The sequence below is a fragment of the Manacus candei genome, unplaced genomic scaffold (genome assembly GCF_025592945.1).
Source record: "Manacus candei isolate 608988 ecotype Guabito, Panama unplaced genomic scaffold, ASM2559294v1 h1tg000043l, whole genome shotgun sequence".
NCBI lineage: Eukaryota > Metazoa > Chordata > Aves > Passeriformes > Pipridae > Manacus > Manacus candei.
The window spans coordinates 4,094,369-4,119,097 of record NW_026138091.1 but is presented as its reverse complement, the minus strand read 5'-3'; the positions used below and the strand labels follow the sequence as shown (position 1 = coordinate 4,119,097).

Genomic DNA, 24,729 nt, shown 5'->3' with positions numbered 1-24,729 from the left:
GTTTCTAGTAAGACAAAAGCTGGTCACACTAGGTAGTGAGTTTTACTTTTTAAGTGCAATAACCAGCAATTTTCAGGGCTAGCTGAGATGGATTTTGTATACTTTAAGGTGCTGAAAATAAGTAGGGAAGGTAACCTGGAAAAAAAAATTAACCTGAAACATTTTGGTGTGTGCTTTCATCCCTACGCTGTTCGTTCCTCCACAGGTGGCCACTTTGGCTCATAGCACTGGTATTTCTGTACTCACTGTTGTGTTTTGCAGCTCTTCGTTGTATTGCAGTGTGTGATGGATTTTCAGATGACATTGCATCCTTGCTACTGCTCCTGTTGGAGAATATGTAGTTAATAAGCCAAGGCTGTGCAGCAGTAGATCTAGACCAAGATCAAGTACTTCAGCCAGCAGCTGGGAGATGGATTCTGTATTACATCAAGTGAGGCACAAGCCAGTAGACAGTGTGAACTGGAAGAGGTTGTGTGTTAAAGCTGTTAGATGCTATTGTAACTGGAGCCTTCTTGGCCCTTGTGTGAGGGACCCTGTCAAACTGTCAGGACTCTCAGCTCGTGACCACCTGTCAGCCCTGCTGTCTTGCCATATTCCAGTAACTCATGCAGCCCTTTGCATTGTGACATAGGTTAGTGACTCCTGCTCTATACCACTCGCTCTTGTTTGGTTGTGTTAATTTACTATATGCTTCCTTTTGTGGATCCTGTTAAAACTAATGCTGTAAATAATTTAATGAATTATATTAAATTAAAAACCCGCTCCATATGTAAGTATTTTATCTCCTGAAAAATTCTGTGAGATCAAATGGAAGAATTGTCTACTTTAAACGTTATCCAGCTTACTACTGCTTTTCTCCACAAGAAGCGCAGTGGGATTTAAAGGGTTGGGAACAACTGTGCTGAAGCTGGAGTGGAGTCAAAGCAGTTTCATTTAAACTGTAGAAGTTTTGGTGCACTGGCTTAGTGGAGACTATGAGTCCCATCTGCCAAAAAAGGTGTTTGTACCTATTTGATTTTAGTCTTGCAGCCTTCTAGAAAAGGCCACTAAATTTAGTTATTCAAACTGGCTTCACTCCTTTAGTTAGATACACTCAGTGTCTTGCTCATGGCCATCTCCTCTCACATACTTCAGGGTGTTTCTAATAGATGGCTTTGGAGAAGAAAGTGGTGTTTGTAGGAGGGAATCATGAAGGTTGTGTGGCTATTTCCACGTTTGCTAGGAAAGGACTTAGTAGTAAGCAGACCTATGTTGACATGACATGCAGTCTCAAGAGAAACTACCTAACTGACCATTCCTGTAGGTACTTCGAGGAAAATGGTATGTCCAAATATTTTACCCCAAAATAACCTTGGATGACATAGGCCTGTTGCTGAGGACAGAGTTGATACTGATCTGTTTGTGTAGAGATCTTAATATAAAGTGACCTCTTAATATTATATAAATGCTTTTACTCCTCCCCCTCACAGAAGTTTCCAGTTATGACTGACTGTGTCATCTGAACAATGAGCTGCTCCTGAATCACAAAGCCAAAAATAAAAGAAGACAGCTGAATCACTTTCCCTTATCACACTGAGAATTTTATATCTGAGTCAAAGTTGATTTCTCCTCTCATGCTGGAAATAGCTCTTTCAGGTGGAAGAAATATCTAGAAAGAGACTTAAGGTAACCCAGGTGGTGTTATTTTTTGTAGAAGCACAGTGAGGGGCTGTACTCTCCTGGGGCAGATGCTTAACAAATACAGAGATATTACTTGCCCTAAAATGTGCAATGTAAACAGCCAACTTGAGAACAAGTATTAAAAATATCTATCAGTGGTGAGGGTGAGGAGGCCAAGAAATTCCTTCAGCTGGGCACCAAATGTCACTTGAGGTGCCATTTAGTAGCTTTTGCAACATTCGGTCCCATTTCCGTTCTGGATAAAAAACAGAGATGCAGCAAGCTGAGAAATGCCAGCCAAGAGTCTTAACACAGAAAAGCAGTGCAGGTTCCAACAAAGCGACTTCAAAGTAAATAGAGAAACAAATGAATGGAGAGAGAGCATGCATATTAATGAGCTTGAATCAACATGCCTAAAGCAAACTTGCCATTAGGGTGACCTGTTTCAAAAGACAGTGACATTAACAGCTGAGCCATTACAGGGAGGACAATGGCTTTAGGAAGACAGGAAAACACCTCCTAGGAATTCAAACCAGAAAGAGAAGAATTATTGTAGGTGATTTCATAATCTTTTGTTCCATTCTGGTCTCAAAAAGACACTGTGTATCAGCTTTGATAGATCTGCTCTTTGTCCCCATCAGTCCTGAGCTGCAAAGGAAATGTCTGATGTTTTTGTCCCCACGGGGTTGACACACTAGATGTAGAACAAGCTGGAGTCTGGTGCCTTGGGCAGACTAGAAGTGTTTGGTAAATTGCAATTGGTTATGTCTGTGCAGCCCCACTGAGGACAAGAATTAAATGGGAGAGCATTGCAGAGGCCCTGGTGCTGGCCGGCTGGAGGGAGAGGGATGACTGCAGGGGACGAGGGCTGAAAAGAAAGTATTCAAGTCCCTTCATCTTCTTGGAGTCTGGTAGATAGGGAAAAGGAGAAAGGAATTGCTTTTGCTTTATCATGAGAGTGGAATATTGAAAGAGCTGAAAGGCTGTCTTTGTAGAGGTTTATTGAGAGATTCCATTTCCTTTACGATGTTTTAGGACAGTAAGAAAGAGGAAAAACATAAAGGAAAAAGTAACTGAGAGATATGTTACTGAAACAGAACAAAATATTTGTACAATCCACTTTTTTGCTTGTAGTGTGGTATAATGCAGTTACTGTTTGAGGAACACAATTTGGCTGTGCACGTCTGGGTGCTAATTATTATCATCCTCATTACTCATGCTGTTCTCTTTGATTTTCTAAAACCACTTTTGAGCTGCTTTTTCAAGCATGCCTGGTCTTTCTGTTTTCACATAGTACAAAAATAAAAAAGGCTGTCTTTTCTGCTTACCTATCAAACCATAAGCTGTAGAGAGGACTTGACATGAGGTGTTTCAACTAATTTATATAGTATATAATTTACAACACATTTAACAGCACATAACATAAGGTTTTGTCAGGAAAATTGTACAAAAAGTACATCTTGGTTTACATTTCAGTGTTACCTTGTAATTTGTGGACTTGGGAGCCAGAGAGCAGCTATCTTTGTGAAGCTGCAAGTTGATAAGCAGGAACCTGCCTCTCTTGCTAATGGCAGAAATGATACCTGAGTCCTGCTAAGTTGTTTCAGCACAGCTCAGGTTGCCTCTTTGAGATGCTCTATGAATAGGATGTGTTTGTATAGATAAAATTCAGTGGGGCACAGTAACTGGTGGTGTTTCAGAAAAGAGGATAAGAGAGTGTCTTTGTGTGCAGTTTATCACCAAATCTTTCTACCCAAGAATTTGGTCATTAGGGCCTAATTAATTGCAGCAAGTTTTTTTCAAATTATTTCTCACTGGAAGTTACATTTAAACATTAAGTTCTTTAGAGCTGTAAAACTGTCACTTTTTCATCTTTCTTGTTAATATTAGTTCTTGTATTTTAACAGCACGGGACAGTGTAGAAATCAAGAAATTAGTCTTGTACTTACTATCCTTTATGTGGAAAACCACAACAGTTGCTTCTGAATTTGAAGGAATTGTGTGTGATGAGATCTTTTAAATGCATTTCAGGCTTTTTATGGATCTGAGTGTTTTATCTGGCCTGCATGGTGACTGAGGACAATGGTTCATTTCTAAAGCTGACTTGTTCACTTCTAAAGCTGTGTATGTATCAGAAACAAAATATTTTAAAATTATGTGATGGGATAAAACCAACATTCAGAGCTGCTTCTCCGGGTGGTGGTAATTCCTGTGAGTTTACTTGCCTGTCTTCCCTCAGGATCTGTGTTATCTGGTCTTGTTTGCTTCATTCTAGTCCTATTCTCATGCTGAACAACTGGCACATAATTCAGGATAATTCTCCGTTATGTTTGTTGAGGAGATAACCAGAATGGAAGAAACAGGAGCATTGCGGATAAAGACTGAATTGCATTTGGTAACTTTGGGAAGATACAGCATTCGTGGTCAGTTCACTAGACAGAACTGACTGTTGCAGTCTCTCATCTTCACAAACATAAGATTAGATTTCCCGGAGGGGCTAACTGGTTGTGCTAGGCCATAAGTACAGCTTGTGAACTGGATTACTGTCTTCCTCCATGGATGAGCAAATGGAGCTGAGAAGAAAAGTATGAAAGTAGGTGAGATTTTGAACATTCCAACTATATGTCTGACAAATCAGAACTACTCGTGTGTTTCTCATTTATAGGTGCAAAATGATAGATAGAGAACTAACCACCATTGTAGGTCTGTGACCAGTTCCCCTGCTGAAGCTATTCTGACATATAAAAATACTTAGGTATTGGTCAACTGAAACCTGGTATTACAGCTCAAGAGCTGTGGCAGTCACTGAGCATACTGAAGTTTAACATTCAAATCTCCACTTGGTTTTTTTTCTGTATCCCAGTAGCATGCCGTGTGCGTGTGTGACAGATCCCAAGAGTGAGTACCAGGGGTGACATAATTGAGTTACTTCCAGCAAAAGAGTTACTTCCAGCTACACTTGTAGTTAGTGAATAAAGGAGCTGCAGCACGAAGAGCTGGGAGTGAATATGACTTAAAAACTGCTTGAGTAAATTTTGATGGGCTTACAGGAGACATATGAAATTACTCTGATTTTGGCTGTGTGTCCCTTAGGGAAGATGGATCAATTCCCAGAGTAAAAGCTACAACTATAAATGTGCAATCAGGTATGATGGATTACTATAGCCAGACATTGTCCTGCTACTCAGCTTGAGACTCAAAATACTATGATCTGTATTGTTCATCAGTAAATGGCCTGGACTATGTTTCTGTTCCTGACTTTCACCAAGCAAAACCACCCATATGCAGATGTATTTGGAAATTGCCCAGGTAGAAAACCTGAAACTTACAGAAGAAGCAGAAGAGGAACCTGATGAAACTTTGTGGCTCTCTTAACCATTACAGAGTCACACAGGTGTGTTTGAATCAGGAGAGAAGGATTACTTACTGATGGATTACTTTCCTTTGATTGGTGAGGTGTTGCTGGGCTCACTGACTGCTGCTCTAAAACCATTCCAAAATTTGTGGATTTGCTCTGCAAAATGTTACAACAGAATTAATAAAAAGTAATGGTGTCCATTTTTAAGGGTTTCTTTCAGCAATACTTTTTGATAAAGTAGCTGAAGCACTGATGTGAAGTCCTTCCTACAGTATGCATAATCAAGCAGATGGGCAGAAAAGATAGTACATTTATCACAGAACAGGACTAAAGGGGGAAAAAACAAATTTGTAGATTCCAGGGATCAGTATTTAATATTTTAGAATACTGCAGTGTTCTCCTGCAGTGCATTTTCACGGTCATCACATCAGGGATTCGTGGCACAAGGGAAAAAACAATCTTAGCAGAAATATCTAACCAGCTTTGTAGCTCAAATACACAGGTGGCTGTGTATTACATAAAAATAAGCTAGCACTCCAGAGAAGTTACTACAAGGAGAATTTGAAGAGTTTTGTTGCTAGAATGGGAGCAAATGCACAATGTTTTCTACAGGAATTGTGATAGTCTGCTGAGGCCTTTCTTCTGTGTTTGAAGAGTCTGTTTCCAGGTTTGAAATCTGTAAGATTTACTGTGCTGGTCAGGCCATGGCTGATGCCTTGTACCCAAGTCATAAATAGCTACTTAGGGGAGATGTAAGAACAAGATGACCATCTCTGATTATTTTCAAAGTTTTTCCAAGCTTGTGACCATTCAGAAACTTGGGAACCAAATGTAGTTTCTATGTATGTAATCAACCTGAAAAGATTTCTGTCCAGAAACAGCTCTTTATGTTTGAAGACATATAGATTTTTGGTACCTGTGGTAACTTTGGCAACGAGCTCTGTGGTTCAACTATTCACTATCTGGTGAACTCTCTCCTTTTGTTGTTTTCAACTTGATTCCTGCTGGGTTTTTTTGTATTTGAGGAGAGAATGATCAAATCATCCCTGTAGGCTTTCTGTATGCCATCATGACTTTACAGAACACATTTTCTTGCTTAGTTCTTGCCTTTTCTGGATTGAAAACCCAATAGTTTGTTTAGTTATTCCTCATGCTATTGAGATGTTATTCCTTCCCAGAACCCTTTCCACCTTTCCAGCTAGAACTGGAAAAGAGGGAGGATATCTCAGTCACCGGTCTGTGGAGCAGGGTAAATGAGCAGTTTGAACCCTAATCTGAGTTTTCATTAAGAGTAATACTGTGGACTTAAGCCAGTTTTGGATGCGCTTGCTGTAGAAGTGGGAACCTTTCGTATGGTAGAAAAGTGAACCTGATGTTGTAGGGCTGACATGGTTTGCAGTTTAGAGATGGGAGAAATAGGCTGCATGCAGGAGAGAAGTAGGATTCAGTGGATCCATTGCTATTCAAGGATATGAGTCCCTTCAGTTTCTGATCAGCAGAAGGTACAAAGGGTAGGTCAATGCAGGATATATTAATGTGAAAAATAAACATCTTGTGCTTTGTACTGTGTCACTCAAAGTTAAGGAGGTGAAGGGGGATTCACCTGTTGCTGTGAGGGTGACCAGTTGGTCAGGTCAGTAACCTGCTTCTTGAAAGGATCTCAGGTTGCCTTAAGAGACAAAATTTTGTGCTCACAAGTAGCTAGAAATAGTGTTGTTCTATAATGTGCTTGTAAGTTTGTATGCTTGGGCCCAGCCCTGTAATGAGGGAGCTCAATGCAAGAGAGAACTAATTTGACTTAATTGGGATCAGGGAAGAAATTAGAAATTTTGCTGTAGAAATAATATAGCTCCTTTTATACAGGATGTGATTTATGAAGATCAAGCCCTAAGCACTTAGAAACGCTAAAGAAAAAGGCTCTATTAAAATAACAAATTGCAACCAGACACTGGATTTGCTTTTACTTCTTGTAGCATTTTGTTTCCGAAAGTGGTTAGATCATAATCTGTGAGGTTACTGAACTGCGAATGTAAATTTGCATGCACACAAGTATACATTTTGACATATAGGTTAACAAGAGAATGGTGCAAATTTCACACAGCACTGGCTTACTAATTATGTTTGTTTATTTTTGGAAGCAACTTCATTTTCATTAAGAAATTGCAGATTCTGCAATAGTAATCTTTGCTGGTAGTTCAATAGCTCACACTCTGAATGTTTGCTCTGCTACAACAGTAATGAAAGTGAGCCTGAAGAACAGCTTTGAAAAAAATTGTGGAATTTAGGAGTGCATGCAACTGGCAAACATCTGCTGATTTGGTGTGGGATCCAGTTGAGATAGGTTGAGGAATAGGTGAAAGGAGTCTATGAATTTTGATAGGGGTTTTTGCGTATTTGTTTTTGCTTTTGACCTAGAGTAGATAATGTATTAGCAAAAAGGCATAAAGTGTCTTTTATACAACATATGTAAGTGGGACAAGAGAAAGTACTCAGCATAAGCTTCCAGTGAACAACAATAGGACAAACATTTCGGGTAACAACTATAAACAAAGTACTCATAAATTACACGAATAAAGGTTTAAATAATGGGGGAAAAAAGCAATAGAGGAAAGATTTGGAATATATCGCTACTGCTGTTCCTAACTGCATGTGTATGTAGAAGGAAAGAGATAATCCTGGGCTCTGTGTTGGTATCATTCATACTGACACATTATTTGAGTCATTTGTACAAGACATGCTCTGGCAGCAGCACACAGGTATATGGGGAAGTAAAGGACTTCAGCATGTGGTGGCGCATTTCAGCCATTTCTACGTCTTGCTTAGGGCCGAGGGAATGTCTGTGTTGTGGGTGTGCAGGTGGAGGAGTTGGCTTTCCCCATGCTTTCCATGGAGCCATAGCAGCCGAGGAGTTCTGTGCAAAAATAGCTTTGATGACTGCAGGTGGGGTTCTCTTGGGAACAGCTCCCTGAATGCAGGTACCTGGTTAGCTGACTGGGACCTACAGTGGTATTGGGGCGGACTAGCTCCAGGTTCCCTGTACTCAGGGATCTGTGCATTCTGCTGTGCTGTGTGGTGCAACCATGGCTGCCATCCTGCACCCTCCACCCTTCTTTTGGGGGTCGGCGACCACATCAGGAGAAGAAAGCCAGGAGATTCTGCATTCAGGCAGAAACTAAACCAGTTATGTGTAATCACAGAGTCACAGAATGGGTAAGGCTGAAAGGGCCCACAGTGGGTCATCTGGTCCAGCCTCCCTGTTAAAGCAGGATGATCCCAGAGCACATTGCACAGGATTGTGTCGTGATGGTTCTGGAATATCTCTGATGAGGGAAACTCCACCAGCTCTCTGGGCAATCTATTTCAGTGCGTGGTCACCCACACAAAAAAGAAATTCTTCCTCAAATTCAGATAGAACTTCTTGTCATCAGTTTCTGCCCACTGCCTCTTGTCCTATTGCCTGGCACCACCAAGCAGAGCAATAGGTCCATGCTCTTGGCACCCTCTCTGCAGATAGAGATGTTGATGAGGTCCCCTGTCATTTGTCTCTTCTTGGGGCTGAACAGATCTAACTCTCTCAGCCTGTCCTCATTAGAGAGATGCTCCAGTCCCTTAATCATCTTTGTAACCTTTCACTGGACCCTGTCCAGGAGCTCTGTGTCTCCCTTGTATGGAGGAGCCAAGAACTGGACACAGTACTCCAGATGCAGCCTCACTGAAGTCCTGAAACCATGCACTATTCCTTTTATTGTCTGGAATATTTCAGTAAATAATTTTACTTCCAAAAGGGGACATTCATACATGTAGCTACTATGCATAACCCAAATACTACCTTATGGAAAGAGTCTTCAAATACATATCTGTACGGAGATGAAAAAATCCTAACAATGTTCACAACCTAAATGGTTTAAATGTTGGTTCAAGGACTGGACTTGACTCATGCGTTCAGTCTAATTCTTTCATCCAGCATATTCTTGGGTATTTTCGTTGTATGCAGAGATTAAAGTATGGAAGTAAGACAAAATATGGCTGGTATCCATAAACAGCTAAGTATGCCTAGGGCTTAATTACTTAATGCTGCAACTTTGGAAGTGGTTCTTGTGCCTGTCATCATCTTTCTATCAAATGGCATCAAAGTGCTGGATGGAATATGGTCCCATAAATTTTTAATTGATATGTTTTTGGATGATCTACCATAATAATTTTGTAAGTATATCTTAATTATATATTTATAGGTCCAATGCTGATGCTACAGAGCACCGTGGGGACTTTGCTGTTTCTTTCAATGAGTTTAGGTCTGTGGGCGAAATACTAACCTCATTTCTATGTGCACTGTTTCCTAAAAGCTCATAGAGCTGTACACAGGCAAACAAAAGAGAATTTGTTGCTGTAAAATTAATGTTTATCATTTGCTTGCCCAAACTGGTTATTTAGGAGTATGGATTTTGGTGGAAAAAGAATTAACTCCGGAGGACACATGATTTTGCAGCTGTGTCTCTTCCTTTGTCCAAACTCAAACTTTGTCCAGCTTTGTGTGGTACAGCATACAACAAAATTGTTAGCTACTCCTTAGACATAGTAGGCCTTATGAAGTTACTCTGTAAAGGTTTTTGTTTGATTTATTGATGATTTTGGGAAGTTAAAGCAAATACTCTAAACCTGAGAGCACTGTTGAAGCCAAAGAAAAAGTTACAGAGAAGGTTACAGCCTCCTTGTGACTGTGACTGGTTGTTTTGGTTTGATTCCAGATGTTGCTGAAGTTGTCAAGGTCAACAGAACATCAACGTGGCGCCCTTTCAGGCACACTTTGAACAACCCCTCCACTTCCTCATTCTGTTTGTTAGGTTGCTTTTACATCAGACAAAGCATCAGTTTAGACTGGGTAACCTTGTTTCAGTTGTTAGCTGTAAGTTTTATATATTCTGTAACTTACAGAGAACTTTCTATAGATCATCACTATGACATTCATAAAGATGGCATCTGCTCATAGTGCTAAATAAAGCAGTTTGAGCTCAGACCTTTTTCAAGACGTGCTGGAAAGAATGGGCACTCACATATTACAATTTTTTCCCCCATAAAACATACTACTCTTTTTTCCCTGAAGATTTTTCTTCCCTCCCTTGAATCAGTAGGCTGTAATTGTAATAATTATATAGTTTGACTACATAAAAGTGGCTAAGATTATAGTTTAACAAGACATTTTACATTTCTAGAATGTAAACACCTTTGCAGGATTAATTTTTTGACTTTGAGTAAGCATATTAGCTTACGTACAGATCCATACTATACATCTGCAATGAATTTAGGACCTATACGAGCACAGAATTCTTGCTGATCACTAGTGACCATTTCAGAGTGATCTTCATGTTTGGTAAGTTATTCCTGGACCACAGCCACTGGAAATTCCTTTGACTTTGGTACAGTGAAGAACTGTGATCTCTCTGCTCACAGGTACTTGCTCAGTATAACTTTTTTCCATGTATTGCTGAATGTGATTCACTTTGAATTTACACACTTTTGGCAAGTAACTCAGTGGTGACTCAGTTGACTATTCTGTGGTTATGATAGATTCATTTCATGTCCTAACTGCTGAAAATCAGGGTGCTGTAAGGAGATGCTCAACTGCACTTGAGAAAGATTTTGTTTGGGGCTGTGAAAAACATGTTCAATTTGAATATATTTTTAGTAGCAAAATTAATAGATATTTAAAATTCCCAGAGCTACTTTTCTTCTTTGATCTGTCTGTCAGCTTGACATGAATAGAACTAACACTTTTGTACTTATGCCTGCTATCTTTTTTTGCTTCTTTTTTGCAAAGCAGGTTGAGCTAATGCATTAAGAGTCACAAAAGCTTTTGGGAGTCCCTTGGCATTTATGTGATTAAAAGAACATTGAGTTTAAATGCAGTGTTGCTGTTAGAAACTGTGATGTTTGAAAACAAGTCTTAGCTATTAAATCAGTTTTCAGTAAATAGATGCAAGACCTTAATTTTCTTTTAAAATATTTAGAAAATAAGTGTGGATGCTGGTAATTTTGAAATGAAGTCCTACCCTTTTTTTCTCTTCAGAAATAAATTTGAAATTGATATGACTGTGAAGAAATAGAGTGTTTTTTCTCCTTGAAATAAGAATTCTGAAACTTCACTGGGCAGTTGTTCTTGTCTCCTCAATGTGTTTTTTTGCCCACACAGGTTCAGGGCTTGCAAAAGTTCTGAGATCCTTTCAACCCCAGGAGACTTCTCCCCTTTCTGAAGATATGACTTTCTCTCATTAGCAGGTACATTAGGACTTTTAGAGCTGATCGTGTATACAAGAACCTCGTAGTCCTCCTTGGCTAAAATGTTGTGGGAGGCTCAGTGGCTCTCCTGCATCACTCCCTGCAGTGCAAGTGTCATCTACAGTAACTGGCCTGTCAGTTAGAGGAGGCACAACCTGCTCCAGGGAATGGCATTGTGGGAAGCACCACATGAGCCTGGTGCCTTCCCCATGGGAATTCCGGTAAAGGAGGACACTGGGGTCTTTCTCTGGGCTGGCCAAGGGTAGTTACTAAAGAGGCCTTGTATCTTGCAGTAATCAGTTCTGACAGTGGACTGGCATAGGGCAGTGATTCAGTAAACTCCCTGCTTATAAAATGAGGATTGCCTGTACTGTGATTAATTGCTGCACCTTTGCTTCTTGATAAGCTGTGGATTTACTTTACCATTCTGTCAAAAGCTTGTCCCAGGATAAGTGGAAGAGAATCCTGTGTCAGTTTTCCCCTTACTCGGTTTCCTTGTGGCATTGCCAGTTTTCCCCATAAGCTTTCCTTCTGGCATTGCAGCTTATTCAAAAGAACGAACTCTGCCTCCCTAGTCTGAAGATGTTTTCTTGGTATTTCATGGAGTGTTGCAACTTTATGCCTTCTCTTCCGAGTGTCCTTCTTAGCGTGTAGAAGTTGGTCTTTTTAGAGGACAAACAATGTTGGACCAGTGCTGAAGTCTAGAGGTAACTGTGATAAATGGATCCTGATGACTGGGCTAGGCTTCTGTAGAGATTCTGGCTCTGGATGCTGTAGGAAGAAAAGTGAGTTTGTTCCTGTCTGTTCTCTGAGTGTTTTCCTAAGCAATGCAATTCAGTTTGGGGCAACATTCCTAGGGTCAGTGATCCATAAAACGAGCATGCTGTCAGGCAAAGGACAGACAAATGATCTCTTGTGTGTTTATTTGTTTCAAATTTTGCTCTCGCTTTGGTCATGCCTCCATGTCCACACGTCAGTGTTCAAGTTCCCGGCCCATGCTGGAGGAGTCATACTCTCCAAGCTGTAGCATAAGTTACAAGGCTGAGGAGAACACTTACGAGGTGCCAACCCTTGTCCCTGTAGCCTATAAAATCAGGACTGTTCTTGCTTTGATAGGTTGTGTTTATGCCAATTCCTCACTTGTAAGAGTAGCAGGACAAAGATCTGGAAAACAGGAATGGCAAAGCTGTAAAGACAATGCCTGCTTGCAGCCTGTGAATTGTGAAGGATTGTAACAAACTTAAGTGTGTCACATAAGCAGCGCAGACTGAAGACTGTGGTTGGACAGCAGTGACATGTGTTTACTCAACTTTTTTTTTTTTTTTTAATGGTTTGACTTTCAGAGGACCCCATCTCTTGGAGTCTCAACTATCATGTCAGAAGACCTCACTATCCCTGTTACAATACCTGTGTGAAATCTCTGCATGGCTGAAATTTGAAGCAACAGCTTGAAAAAGAAATGAGCAAATACTCACTTAGCTAAAATGTACGGAGTGCTGAATGTGAATTCATGTTATCTGTAGTAAAATAAAGTGGAATGGGTTATTATTGCACATCATTTTTTCTTCGTAACTCCACTTGAAATTAAAAAACGTTAAACCCCTAGGTTTTAGAAGTTGAAGTTGTTCAAGATAAGAGTCAAATGAGATAGAGAAGGGAAATAGGAAGGGCAAAGCATTAGGCCTTATGTTTAACAAATGACCTAAACAGCAGTTTACAGTTTAAGTGCTGCATATTAAGCTTCAGCACTATTAGTTATGTTGGAAAAGCTAAAAGTTCTTTCTCTGGCCATGTTGAGCAAGTTGAGGCAAGTGTGCTTTTTGGGGCATTCATTTTTTGCACCACCTGTGTGACAGCTAGCTTTGGTGGAAAGGAATTTGCTGCCTTGCCAGGAAACACAGCTTTTTGTACAGAAAGACTTTCTGTGTAAGTGTTGAAGTTCCTGATTCTGCACCTCCAAAGGTTTCCAAGGTTTTCAACTGAGATAAAATGAGAAGGCTGGGCAGACATCATCTTTGTGCAGAGCAAACCTAAATTCAGATTATTTTGAAGTAATTCAAACATGGAGTGGGATATCCAGTGGCTTCAACTGTGTGGGATGTAACTTTTTGGAACAGCAGAAAAATCCCAAAAATGCTTCATTCCTCTGCTCTCTCTGCTTGCTCTTCAGAGTAGCAAGAGGGCCTCCTTCATGCGAGAATGAACAATAGAAAGACACATTCTCTCAGGAGACACAATATGGTTAGTAGGGCTGTCCTCCAGATCTTATTTCAGAAGTTGTATTGCACCTGCAAGGTTGGCAGCTGCCATAGACATTGTCTTGTCTTGTCTGGGCTCCCCAGTGTTGGAGAGTTACCTCCTTACTGATACTGTTGTAGCATTGTGTTGCTTGAGGTACACTTTTGCTTCCTTACAAACTCATGATGATAATTTTATTTGGTTTACCATTATGAGTTTTTCTCCAGTAACTCCTGAATAAAGAAACATAATTTCAAAGTATTCACAAGGGCTTGAGTCCCCTTGTGCTCACTGTAGGCCGTGCTTTCTCTGAGTATGTCAAGCCTCTGCATTAGAGGAATTTGCATGTGGTGATGCTGAGTTCTGTGGCTGTCAACAGAAATGCGAAGGCTGGTGTGTATCTGTACCCCAGTGCTCTAATGAGCAGCACCACATCTACCCAAATGTCTGTTTATAAAGAGATTGTTCCGAGCATTCACCCTTAGCGAAAGGTCTGAATGCAAAGCAGTCAGCTGAGGGAAAAAGGATAATATTGTTAAATATATTCACTTTGAAATCCCCAAAGGAAACCTCATTTCACTAAGCCTAAATGCATTTCAAAGTGGCAGACTAAACAAAATAGTTTAAGAAGGTAACTCTGAAAAATTAAACTTTGTTTTCTTATTTAGAAATGCTGTTGGCTGTGAATAGGGTCACTGCCTTTGTTGGAGGTAGGTGAATTGTCTATAATGAGACTTAGCTATTGAATTTTACTTCTTTTCTGCTTTTGATCTATTCACAAGCTCATCATGAGATTTATTTGTTGTTCAAAAATCTCCCTGCATTTCTACTCAGTAATGTTCCTGCATGAATAGCTGTCAAATAGCCAGTATTGCTTGATGTCCGGACTCTAACACTGTGCTGTATTGGCTAGTTGCCTGGGTTACCTGTGTTACATCTATCTGTTTCTTGTAGTGGAGCACTCCTGATACTACTCAACAGACTGTGAATTTTGAATAATTCAGTCAAATGTGAAATGCCAGCTGGTTTTTTTTGGAGACTGTTGATGTCTTTGAAAAATAAGCAACTATTCAAAAATTTATTTGCACTAGCTCTGAATGAAGAAAGAAAGCACAGATGAGAGTCACAGATATTTCTGAGTCAACAGTTGGTTGCAATTTGAGCAACTTTTACAGGGGGAAAGAAAACACCTTTATTTCATTAATCCTTAGGATTAATTTCTAATAATTGGAGTTAGAAAAAGTCTTTCAGCTATATATAACTATTTACTTATGAGATAATTACAACTATATGAGAGATTTTATCTCTATGTGAATGTTTTTAGAGCTAAAATATCAAAGGACTCCTAAAGAAAAAGGAATTAATCTTTGCATATTGTGAACATATCACATGCATTTGAATTGAGTGGTCTATTCAAATATCCTTTGAAAACTTAAATCCAGTAGAAACAATGTAAAGATGTTTTCTTAAGGATATTTATTTGGCCCTGGTCTTGCAAGTACTTACATACATTAGTAATTGTATTGTCTTCATAGCAACTAATTTTCTATATGTATAATGTGATTGTGCTACTACATGTCAGCTTGGGATTGTAGCCCTTTGCCACTGGCAGTTCCTGTAGTGGTGATTCTTCCTGCCCATGTGCCAGGGTTGCAGTCATGCAATTACTCAATCTCTCATTCTTCCCCCCTCGTGACAGGGAGCACAAACAAATCGGTGCTTGACGTGGTGTTCTCAGGACTCATCCTGACAACATTTTTATAAGGTACTTTTAGAGAACAGATAAAATCTCATGCTATACATCGTGCTCAAAATTGCCGAGTGAACACAAGTATTGGTCTCTAAGCTATACCGTAAGAAAGTTAGGCAAAGTGGAAAGGCTTGAAAGGCCTTTTTGTGGACAAGTCAGATTTTGAACTACTGACTCTATGACACTAGCATCCAATACCATACACAAGCTCTTTGCACAGGTCCCAAGAGGGAGATTCTCAAATGGAAAATGATGTGATGTGAGAAGTGATTTTCAAAGCCTTAGAAATCAGACAGGTGAGAAGAGTTGAGCTTATCAGACCTTTTTTCCTGCCTTTGAAAATTTCTAAGCACCCTTGAATAAGGATTTTTTCTGTTAGCTGTCATAGCTGTCACTGATTTTTTCTTTTTCTTTTGGTAGTCCAGTTTATAATGCAGGGCAGTACCTGATTGTGAAGAACAGACATTGTGTTTACCCTGGAAACCAACTTTGGAGTTTGCCAGGGCTTGATCTTCCCTGTATCTTTCCTGTCAATAGCAGGACAACTGATCTGACTCTTGAAATCACACATATACTTTGCCAGACCAGCTACCCCCATATCTTGTCTCTGACACAGGCAAATTGCAGACATCTGGAGGACAGTGTATGTCTAAAGCCATACGGTGATATTTTCTTGATGTACTGCTTTGGCTGCCAATGACTTTTGTTTCAAGGACTCTGAAGGAAGAAATCTGTATTAGTATTTTATAGCTCTTAATAGGATTTTCTTCCATGCATCTGATTAACAGGTTTTAAACCCATGTAGACAATGTTTTATGAACAGGACTGTAAAGTATCTTTCACATATTTTTGATAAATAAGAGAAATAAATTAAAATCATACTGAACACTGTCTTGTGCTCCTGGCGCAGTCTTGATCATTACATTGATGTCAATTGGCATAAAAATTGTTTCTAATCCTTCATTTGGCACTTTGATTCTTCATCTCATTTTGCTCATTTTGCTAACAGAGCAACACTTTAGTGTCATCCTCATCATGGCCAGGCTTCGCGAACAAAGATTTGGGAAGGGCTCTACCCATGTTTGTTGCAGGCGTGTTGGTGGCTAAAAAGGCCAATATGAGATAGACATGTCCAGTTGCAAAAGGCAGAGCAGAAAGACTCCTTAGATGGTGTATTCTGCAAGGCACGATTCTTTCTGCGTTGTCTTTTCTCCTCGAGAGTGATCCTGCGTGCTTTCTCACAAGCATCCGCAGCATTATAGATGGTATGTCTCCAGGTCTCCTGATTGGAGGCCAGAGTAGACCAGTTATGTTGATCAATATGGCCAAGGCTGAGATGTTGTTTCAGGGAGTCCTTGTATCTTCTCTTCGGGGCTCCTCTCTTGCAGCAGCCGGTGGCAAGTTCACCATAAAGCAAGATCTTAGGGAGGCGGTGGTCCTTCATCCTGGAGATGTGCCCTGCCCAACGCAGCTGTGTTCTCAGCAACATGGCCTCAATACTTGTGACTGCTGCTTGTTCTAGAACAGATGTATTGGTCACATAATCTGACCAGTGGATGTTTAGGATTGTACGGAGGCAGCGTTGATGGAAGCGTTCTAGGAGTCACAGGTGGTGGCAGTAGATGACCCATGATTTGGAACCGTATAAGAGAGTAGACAGCGCAATGGCTCTGTAAACACTGATCTCGGTACTTTTCTTCAAGTGTTTATTTTGTCAAACTCTTTTATGAAGCTTTCCGAAGGCACTGTATGCCTTTGCTAACCTGTTCTCTATCTCTCCATCAATCTTACCATCCGAGGAGATGAGACTGCCTAGGTAATTAAACTGCTGGACTGATTCAACTGAGCACTGATTTGCCAGTGGTGATATGGGGAGGAAGGAAGACTCCTTGAGGTGCAGGTTGATAGAGAACTTCTTTAAGCTGACTCCCAGCCCAAAGAGCTCAGCAGCATCTGCAAAGCAGGATGTTAAACGCTGCAGAGCTGCTTCTGTGTGGGCAACAAGGGCGGCGTCATCAGCATAAAGCAGCTCCTGGACAAGATGAGCACTTTAGTGTAAGGCTCTTCAAAAACTACAGAAACTTCAAGAGCCTCTCTATAGGTTGTAGCAAACCCACACTTCACCCCAAAGATGAGGTAGAACTGAATGTAAAGGCAGATGACAGGATATTGCTGTAGTTTGTAGTGGAGCCAAATGTCTGGGGCCGCAGTCTAGGAAGTATGCCAGAGACAGGTCCAAGATTTGAAATCAGAACAGGAGAACCTGGATGCCCCCATTTGTGCTTGCATTCATCAGCCTATTTGTAACAACAGTGTAATACCCAGTTTTTGTCTTCAGGTGAGGCTTTAAAAAATGTATTTATCTCAACAGCCATTTCTTTGTTCAGTCATTCCCACTCCAAAATGGTTATCCTGTGTGTAAATATAGAGTAACACAATTGTGGTTTACCATACAAAGAGAGGCATCTAGTGGGTATCTCTGTGTCTGGTCTATGAAAAGTGGCTCTATATAGTTAGTATTTAACCTCCTTATCAGTATGCCTTGATGTTTGTAGACTTGAGAGCACAGCTTACCGAGCCTGCAAACTCTGTTGATGCACTGAGCCATCTCTGCATGTCTGTGAGTGGGAAGGTGGGAGGAATCGTGTATCACTTACTAATGATCTGAAGATGGCAGCATTGGGTGAACTATCGCATTTTCTTGGCTAAGCAGAACTCTCTTAAATAGTAAATTGTAATTGCTCCATATGGCAAATTTATAAAAAAATCAGCTTTTCTTTTGAAGGGCTTTTCTCAGTGCTATAGTTGGATGCCACAAGTTAGTAGTAGGCAGATGTATTGCCATTTTGTATGTGTTTTACTTGGGTTGGTTATACTGCGAGTACAAGTCTTGTAAATAATAAAGTTTGGCTCTCATCAGCAAGCGTTGGCTCATAAATACAACTCCCTTTTATAATAGTAACGATTATAATAATTTTTGAACTAAAGTAAAAGAAGCTCAAGGAGGAAGTGGAATTTAGGTCTCTCTGTCTTGCGAACAGGATACCCATTCACCCTGGACGGCAGGGATTGCTCTCTCCTGTGGCTGTGTTAGCTCTCTGCCTTCTGCCCCTTTCATTCCCTGGAGCACACATCCTCAGGGGAGTGGAGAATGTTTCTCTTCCCTTGCTCCTCTGGTCCTATAGATTGCTAAGTGGGCATTGGACTTTCTCCAGGGACCAGCATGACATTGATTTTGTCTTCCTCAGCCTGAGAAAGGTCGACAGGAAAGGTGTCTCACATATGGGGACAAAGTCATGGCTGCTCTTACAGGTCTTCAACAAACACTAGACTTTTTAGCCACTGTTGCTTTTAAGAATGAAAATGAGCATGATCACTGTGTTTTATTGGGAGCCAAATCCTGCTGTGTATCTGTCAGAATGTTTATGTTTACAGCATATGGCCTGATGGGTTCCTTTAAAGGAGTTGGGAAGGAGGGGGCAAATTCAAAGATGAGATTTAAGTGTAAAGCTGAGTAGTTCATTGCTGACAGTGTCAGCATGTAGAGAACAAGGACTGTTGCCTCCTGAAGGTTTTTCTGGCAAAATATTTAGGCAGGAAAGCGGCGTTTGTACTCTTGGTGGTAGGTCTCTCAGCTTCACTCATTGCTCCTACAGCAATACCTTTGTCATTTTGTGTACCTGGTGTTTTGTCCCTGAGATGACATTTTTGGAAATGAGTTGTCTTCTTCTAAGTGGGGACATTAGCTCATTGCATATACTGAAAAATTTTATGCCAGCTTGACTTAGCTGTGTCAATAGCAAAGCCAGAGGTGGATATTTGATTTTTTTTTTGGTTCTCTTTGATGATGTTGTGTTTTCACCTCCCCTTGTGGATGTCTGTGCCTTTGACTGCTGCGATGGAATCTGACTTAAAACATTTGAAATTTCTGCAACTGATTCTTCTTCTCAGCTGACTTAGCAGGTTTGGATCAGACACAGGGCTCATGTTTTTATTTTTTCTTTCATTACATCCTTCTGCACAGTGCCATGCTGCATGAATCACTAGCTCTGCAGAAACTTTGATGCGGCAAAGCAGTTAATAATTTCTGAATTTCTAAACATTTATTGAACTTAAAAGAGGTGTTAATTTCTACTCTTTTACATTTAGTATGCTAAATACTGGAAGAGTGGGGTATTAAGGAGGACCTGTATGGGAAAAGATCATTGTGTTAGGATCCATTCTTAAGTTATTTGAAAAATTCAAGATTTAGTACAAAATACTGGGTTGCTTCTTATCTTAAATTCATGTTTCCTGCAAAGACAATTAAATCTGCTAGGTTCAGTGAAGTTATGTCTCTTTACACAAAACCTGAAATTGTCAGATAATGTAAAAAACTCAAGTATGTACAGATGTGTGTGTATATATGTGCAATATTTTCATGTAAGTTAGAAATCAGCTTCCTAAAACCTTTATATGTAGAAATAGTTACTATCTTAATCTCAACTGTTTGATCTAATATCAAAAAGCAATCTCGATGTCTCATAACAAAACCAAACTAAAACTCAGAAGATGAGTCATCTTCTGCATTTAGTGGACAGTGGGCTGTCTGTGCTTCTTAAGGTCTTCCTAACGTTTAACTTTGTTGGGTGGCTACAGCAAAGTTAAATACCACAATATTATTCTCAGTTAGCATATCTCTTTCACAGCTTCTCATCAATTTTACAGCTCAGATATGTTACCTGATTGAATGTAGACCTAAAAAACAACTGCAATGGATTGGTCAAGTAAACTCATTTGACTGACTATAATTTTCTTTCTGTAATTTAAGAAGCCAAATGCCATATTAGTTCTTCATTTATGACAGACATTTATGACAGAGTAAAATCTAGTGAAGACTAAGGCCTGAACTCAAGAAGGCTCCTACGCACACGCGTTTAAGTAAATTCACTATGTTGCAGACTTTAAAGGGGTATCAGCTTGAGTGTAAAACTGAACTAGATCCCGGAGATCTTGGGAGGTTCCTAGACAGTCGGACTGACTTCCTTGCAGAATTTTATTTTAAGTCATCTCATTTGTTTCAGAAGGTTTCATAAATCTCTGCAGATTCCTATCAATGCATTTGATACCTAAATGATCTTGCTTGTCCATTCCTAACTGGCCATTCCTGGGAACTGCTTGGTTGCCCAGAAAAAAAGCAGAATCTCACATTTTTGTTCAAAGCTCCTTTACTGCAGAACATGACATTTAAATTACTTGGCAGTAATAATGTACTGTATCTGAGTTTATATTCAAGACAGGTAATCCTGAAGAAGTGGGGCAAGTGAATGAATATGGTACTGATTGTCATTGCTTAAGTGCCCATTTGCAACTACACTATATGTATCTGAATATCTGTATATTTTACAGTGCTATTTTTTTACGATTGAATTTGGCCTTTGCAAGCAAGAAGGACAACTACGTGCTTATGGGGCAGGACTTCTGTCTTCTATTGGAGAATTAAAGGTATGTACCATTAAAGCAGAATCAACCTTTAATCTTAACAAAATAATAGTTGGATATAGATATATTGACTCTCAAATAACACTTAAAATTCTCAAGATAAAAAACTGATACTTAAAATGTGGTATTGACCTAAAAGCTTTGTTAAAAGTATCAGCTGGCACTTGAAGCATGAAACGGACTTGTAAGTCCCAAAGTACCAAAACAACTATAAACTACAAAACTTATTTCTGTTTGAATTTTCATTTCTTGTAAAAGGAGGCTTATGGTTTCTAGCAGGTAAGGTTGCCTTGGGCCTCTAAAAGCTTTGTTTGTATGAGAAGCATATATTTTTAACACCCACAATAAAGTGTTAGAAATCAGACATGATTGTGTTGTAAGTGTATTTGAATGGATTCATTATTGATATGAAAAAAACCAACATTCATTAAGGTCCATTCAGTAGATTATTCATATTTACAATTAAGGAATGTGTATAAACTCATGCTAGACTTGCCTATTAGACAATACATAGAGCCCCATTCTTATAAAGGTGAAACTGTTTAACCTTGCATGGTGTGATTAGTTGTAGCAGATGATTTATTGCCTCTTTTTATGCCTACAAAACATGGGAAACAAGCAAAAGGTATTTTGTCACAAATGTAGTATTTTGAGACTTAGTACATCTCTCTGTTGGCAAGATGGGAGGGAAGGGTAAAGAGAGGTAAGAGTACTATCTTCAGGGACCCAAATGACCTCTTGGTGGCTTTGCAGGTAAATATTTGTTTTTCAAAAGCATATATGGAATAGTATTTCAAACTATTTTGCAATATATCTATTGTTTATTTGTGTTAAAACATCTTCCCAGCCTCCTGGGCTGGCTTTCAGTGAACTGTCTGGCAGATTAATAGAAATACCCCAGTCTCTTTTTGCTGTTTATTTCACCTATAACAGAGTATTTGTGGTGAAGCTCCTTAGTCAAACTGCTGTTCTTTCAGTAGAAGGAAAAAGGTTGAAGAAAATTACCTTTTCCAGTATTTTTTCCTTGGCTGCACTAGAGATGCTCTGAGTTCTGTGCATACTTCAGCCAAAGAAGCATTCCTTATCTGCCTGGCAATATTCTATACTCACAGCGCAAAGATGGTTAAATGCAAAGAGATGAACATGTCCTGCTTGTTTTCATCTGGCCTAGCAACATTCAGTGCTGAGCCCCAAACTCTGTGCAGTATTTTGCAGAGAATCAGGCCTTTTATTTAAACTAAGAGATATAGTTGCTAGGTTATGACCCTGAAAATACCTGTCACATAATTTACAAAATCTAAGGGCATAAAAATGAGGAAATGGATAGTCAAGAACATAATAAGTCTTCTACCATCACTGTTATAAATAAACGCATTATTCTTGTCAAGTGTGCATATTTTGGTATCACACATTTGTGATCCCAGGTCCGTATTCTTTGCTCAACAATAATCTCAGAGTTTAAGTGCAAAGAATAATCCTTTTGAAAAGCAACAGTATAAATTAAATAATTTGCCCATTAATGGACTATATTGATCTTCTTCAAAGGTATGGCCATATATATATATAAAATAGTAATTTTACCATAAATCAGTAACATTATATACTTTTCTATTACTCTACATATATATCTTGTAGATATGATGCCTGAAGGGACTATTAGACCATTTGGTTTGATCTCTTGTGTATCATAAGATATTAAATTTCACCAGATTGTGCATATGCTTAGAGACTTAAATGAGACATTTTGGTTACTGAAAATTTGTGTATTGTGGGAACAGAACAGCACTATACCACAAGTAGACATAGTCTCCATGAAGGGCCTGATAAGGTGAAAAATGTCCAGAAAGCCTTTGTGGGACTGTGCCCCAGAGTAGAAAAGAAGGTAAAAGGTAAGGAAAAAATTGCAAAAAATGACTAAGTTTTCTGCTAAAGTGACCATGGGAGAAGCTGTTTCTAGACCACATTCATGGGCATGAATGTGCTTCTTGTCAACAAGATACATCAGGCAGGTGCTTAGGTAGGAGAATGTCTGGGCACCCATGACTTCGGTGCACAGCCTTGCAACAAGCCATTGCCAGTCTCTGCTGTTTCGTGGGAAAGCAACCTCCCTTACTAGCCTTTTCTCTTAGCACCTGTCGGGAGGGAAAATGTCTTCTTTCATCTGAAAGTTTCTGAAAAATCATGCTAATAGACTGTTCTGGAGATACTGATTATATCAATATCCTGATTATAACCAAAATCCTAATGGATGGCAGCAATTGTTCTGAAAATGATGACAATACCAGCTATTTCAGTGGTGAGTGGGGATGAATAGGAGAGTCAGATTGCATGGCCAGGAAGCCTCACCCTTGTGTGTGCAACACACGTACTTCTCATAGGTGTCAGAGTGAAAATATTTCAGAAACAATTACTGCCGTTCTTAAGACAGGGTGATTGTGGGCCCACAGTCACTTCTGTGAAGAAGTTCAAGTACTTAAGTATCCTTGTCACTAGGAAGGCAGATCTTGTTTCAGTTTTGAATTTTTATACCTTGACTTTATAGAATCATGGAATAGTTTAGATTGGAAAAGGCCTTTAAATCCTTGAATCCAACCGTCAACCCAGCACTGTCAAGTACCATTAAGCCATGTCCTCAAATTGCCATATCCACACATCTTTTAAATACCTTCAGGATTGGTGACTCAAGCACTTTCCTGGGCAGCCTATTCCAATATTTGGCAACCATTTCAGTGAAGAAATTTTTCCTAATATCCAGTCTAAACCTCACCTGGCACAATTTGAGGCCATTTCCAATTGTCCTGTCACTTGCTACTCAGGAGAAGAGACTTACCCTCGCCTCAGTACAACCTCCTGTCAGGTACTTGGAGAGAGTGATAAGGTCTCCCCTGAGCCGCCTCTTCTCCAGGCTGAACAACCTCAGGTACCTCAGCACTGTCCTTCTCTGGGCATGCTCCAGTGCCATAATGTCCTTTTTGTAGTGAGGGGCCCAAAACTGAACACAGAACTCGAGGTGTGGCCTCAGTGCTGAGTGCAGGGGGACAGTCACTGCCCTGGTCCTGCTGGCCATGCTATTGCTGATACAATCCAGGATGCCATCGGGCTTCTTGGCCACCAGGGCATGCTACTGGCTCATATTCAGCTGCTGTTAACCAGCACCCCCAGGTCTTTTTCTGCTGGACCACTTTCCAGTTACTCTTCCCCAAGCCTCTATCTCTGCATAGGATTGTTGTGACCCAAGTGCAGGACCTGGCACTTGGCCTTTTTGAACCTCAACGATTGGCCTTGGCCCATCAATTCATCCTATCTAGATCCCTCTGCAGAGCCTTCCTGTCCTCCAGCAGAACAATAATGCCAGCTTGGTCTTGTCTCCAAATTTACTGAGGGTGCATTCGAGACTGCAGAGGCATTTGTTATTAATATGCTTTTGAGGGCAAGAAGAAAAGGCTTTCTCCAACTGCTCTCCCCATCAACTCTCTTTTCAATGCAGTGGTATTCACAGGAAATAACATGGTGACCAATTTTATGTATAATTTCTAGAAATGAATGAGCCACACTGTTTGCAGGGTGGTCAGCAGTATTTGGTCCTTTCAGTGCAGTGAATGGCTTGTTCAGTCTTCTCTGTTTCTGTATTACACTGCTTCACTCTGCAAATCTGGTCAACAGTTTTAGTAATGAAGAACTGTAAAAGCTAGAGAAATGTGGGCACCAACCTATCAATATAGGATTCCCTTCAAATTTTTTTCCCCACTCAGTACTTAGAGTTAGAATTTCAGATACTGAAAAGTGCATTTCCTGATGTGCATGCTAGGGAAGCATCAAGTAAAAAAAACTTGGAAAGCACAACAAAATAAGGAGAAAGAGAAGATTAAAAATGAAGCCTGGGGGAAACGAATAATACAGTAAGTAGTTATAAAATTTCTGCTTAATATAGTCAGGTTAACTCTAGCTAACACTATTACACAGTATGTAT

The 24,729-nt window shown here is 39.9% G+C and overlaps 1 protein-coding gene across 2 annotated transcripts in view; it reads left to right on the top strand.

Moving 5' to 3' along the window:
• TPH2 (tryptophan hydroxylase 2) overlaps positions 1 to 24,729 on the top strand; it is an 86,122-nt gene that overhangs the window by 22,474 nt on the left and 38,919 nt on the right. For both annotated transcript variants that reach the window (XM_051795959.1, XM_051795958.1), the window contains exon 9: positions 20,667 to 20,762. In XM_051795959.1, coding sequence (XP_051651919.1) covers positions 20,667 to 20,762 — 96 coding nt within the window. The remainder of the gene's footprint in view (positions 1 to 20,666; positions 20,763 to 24,729) is intronic.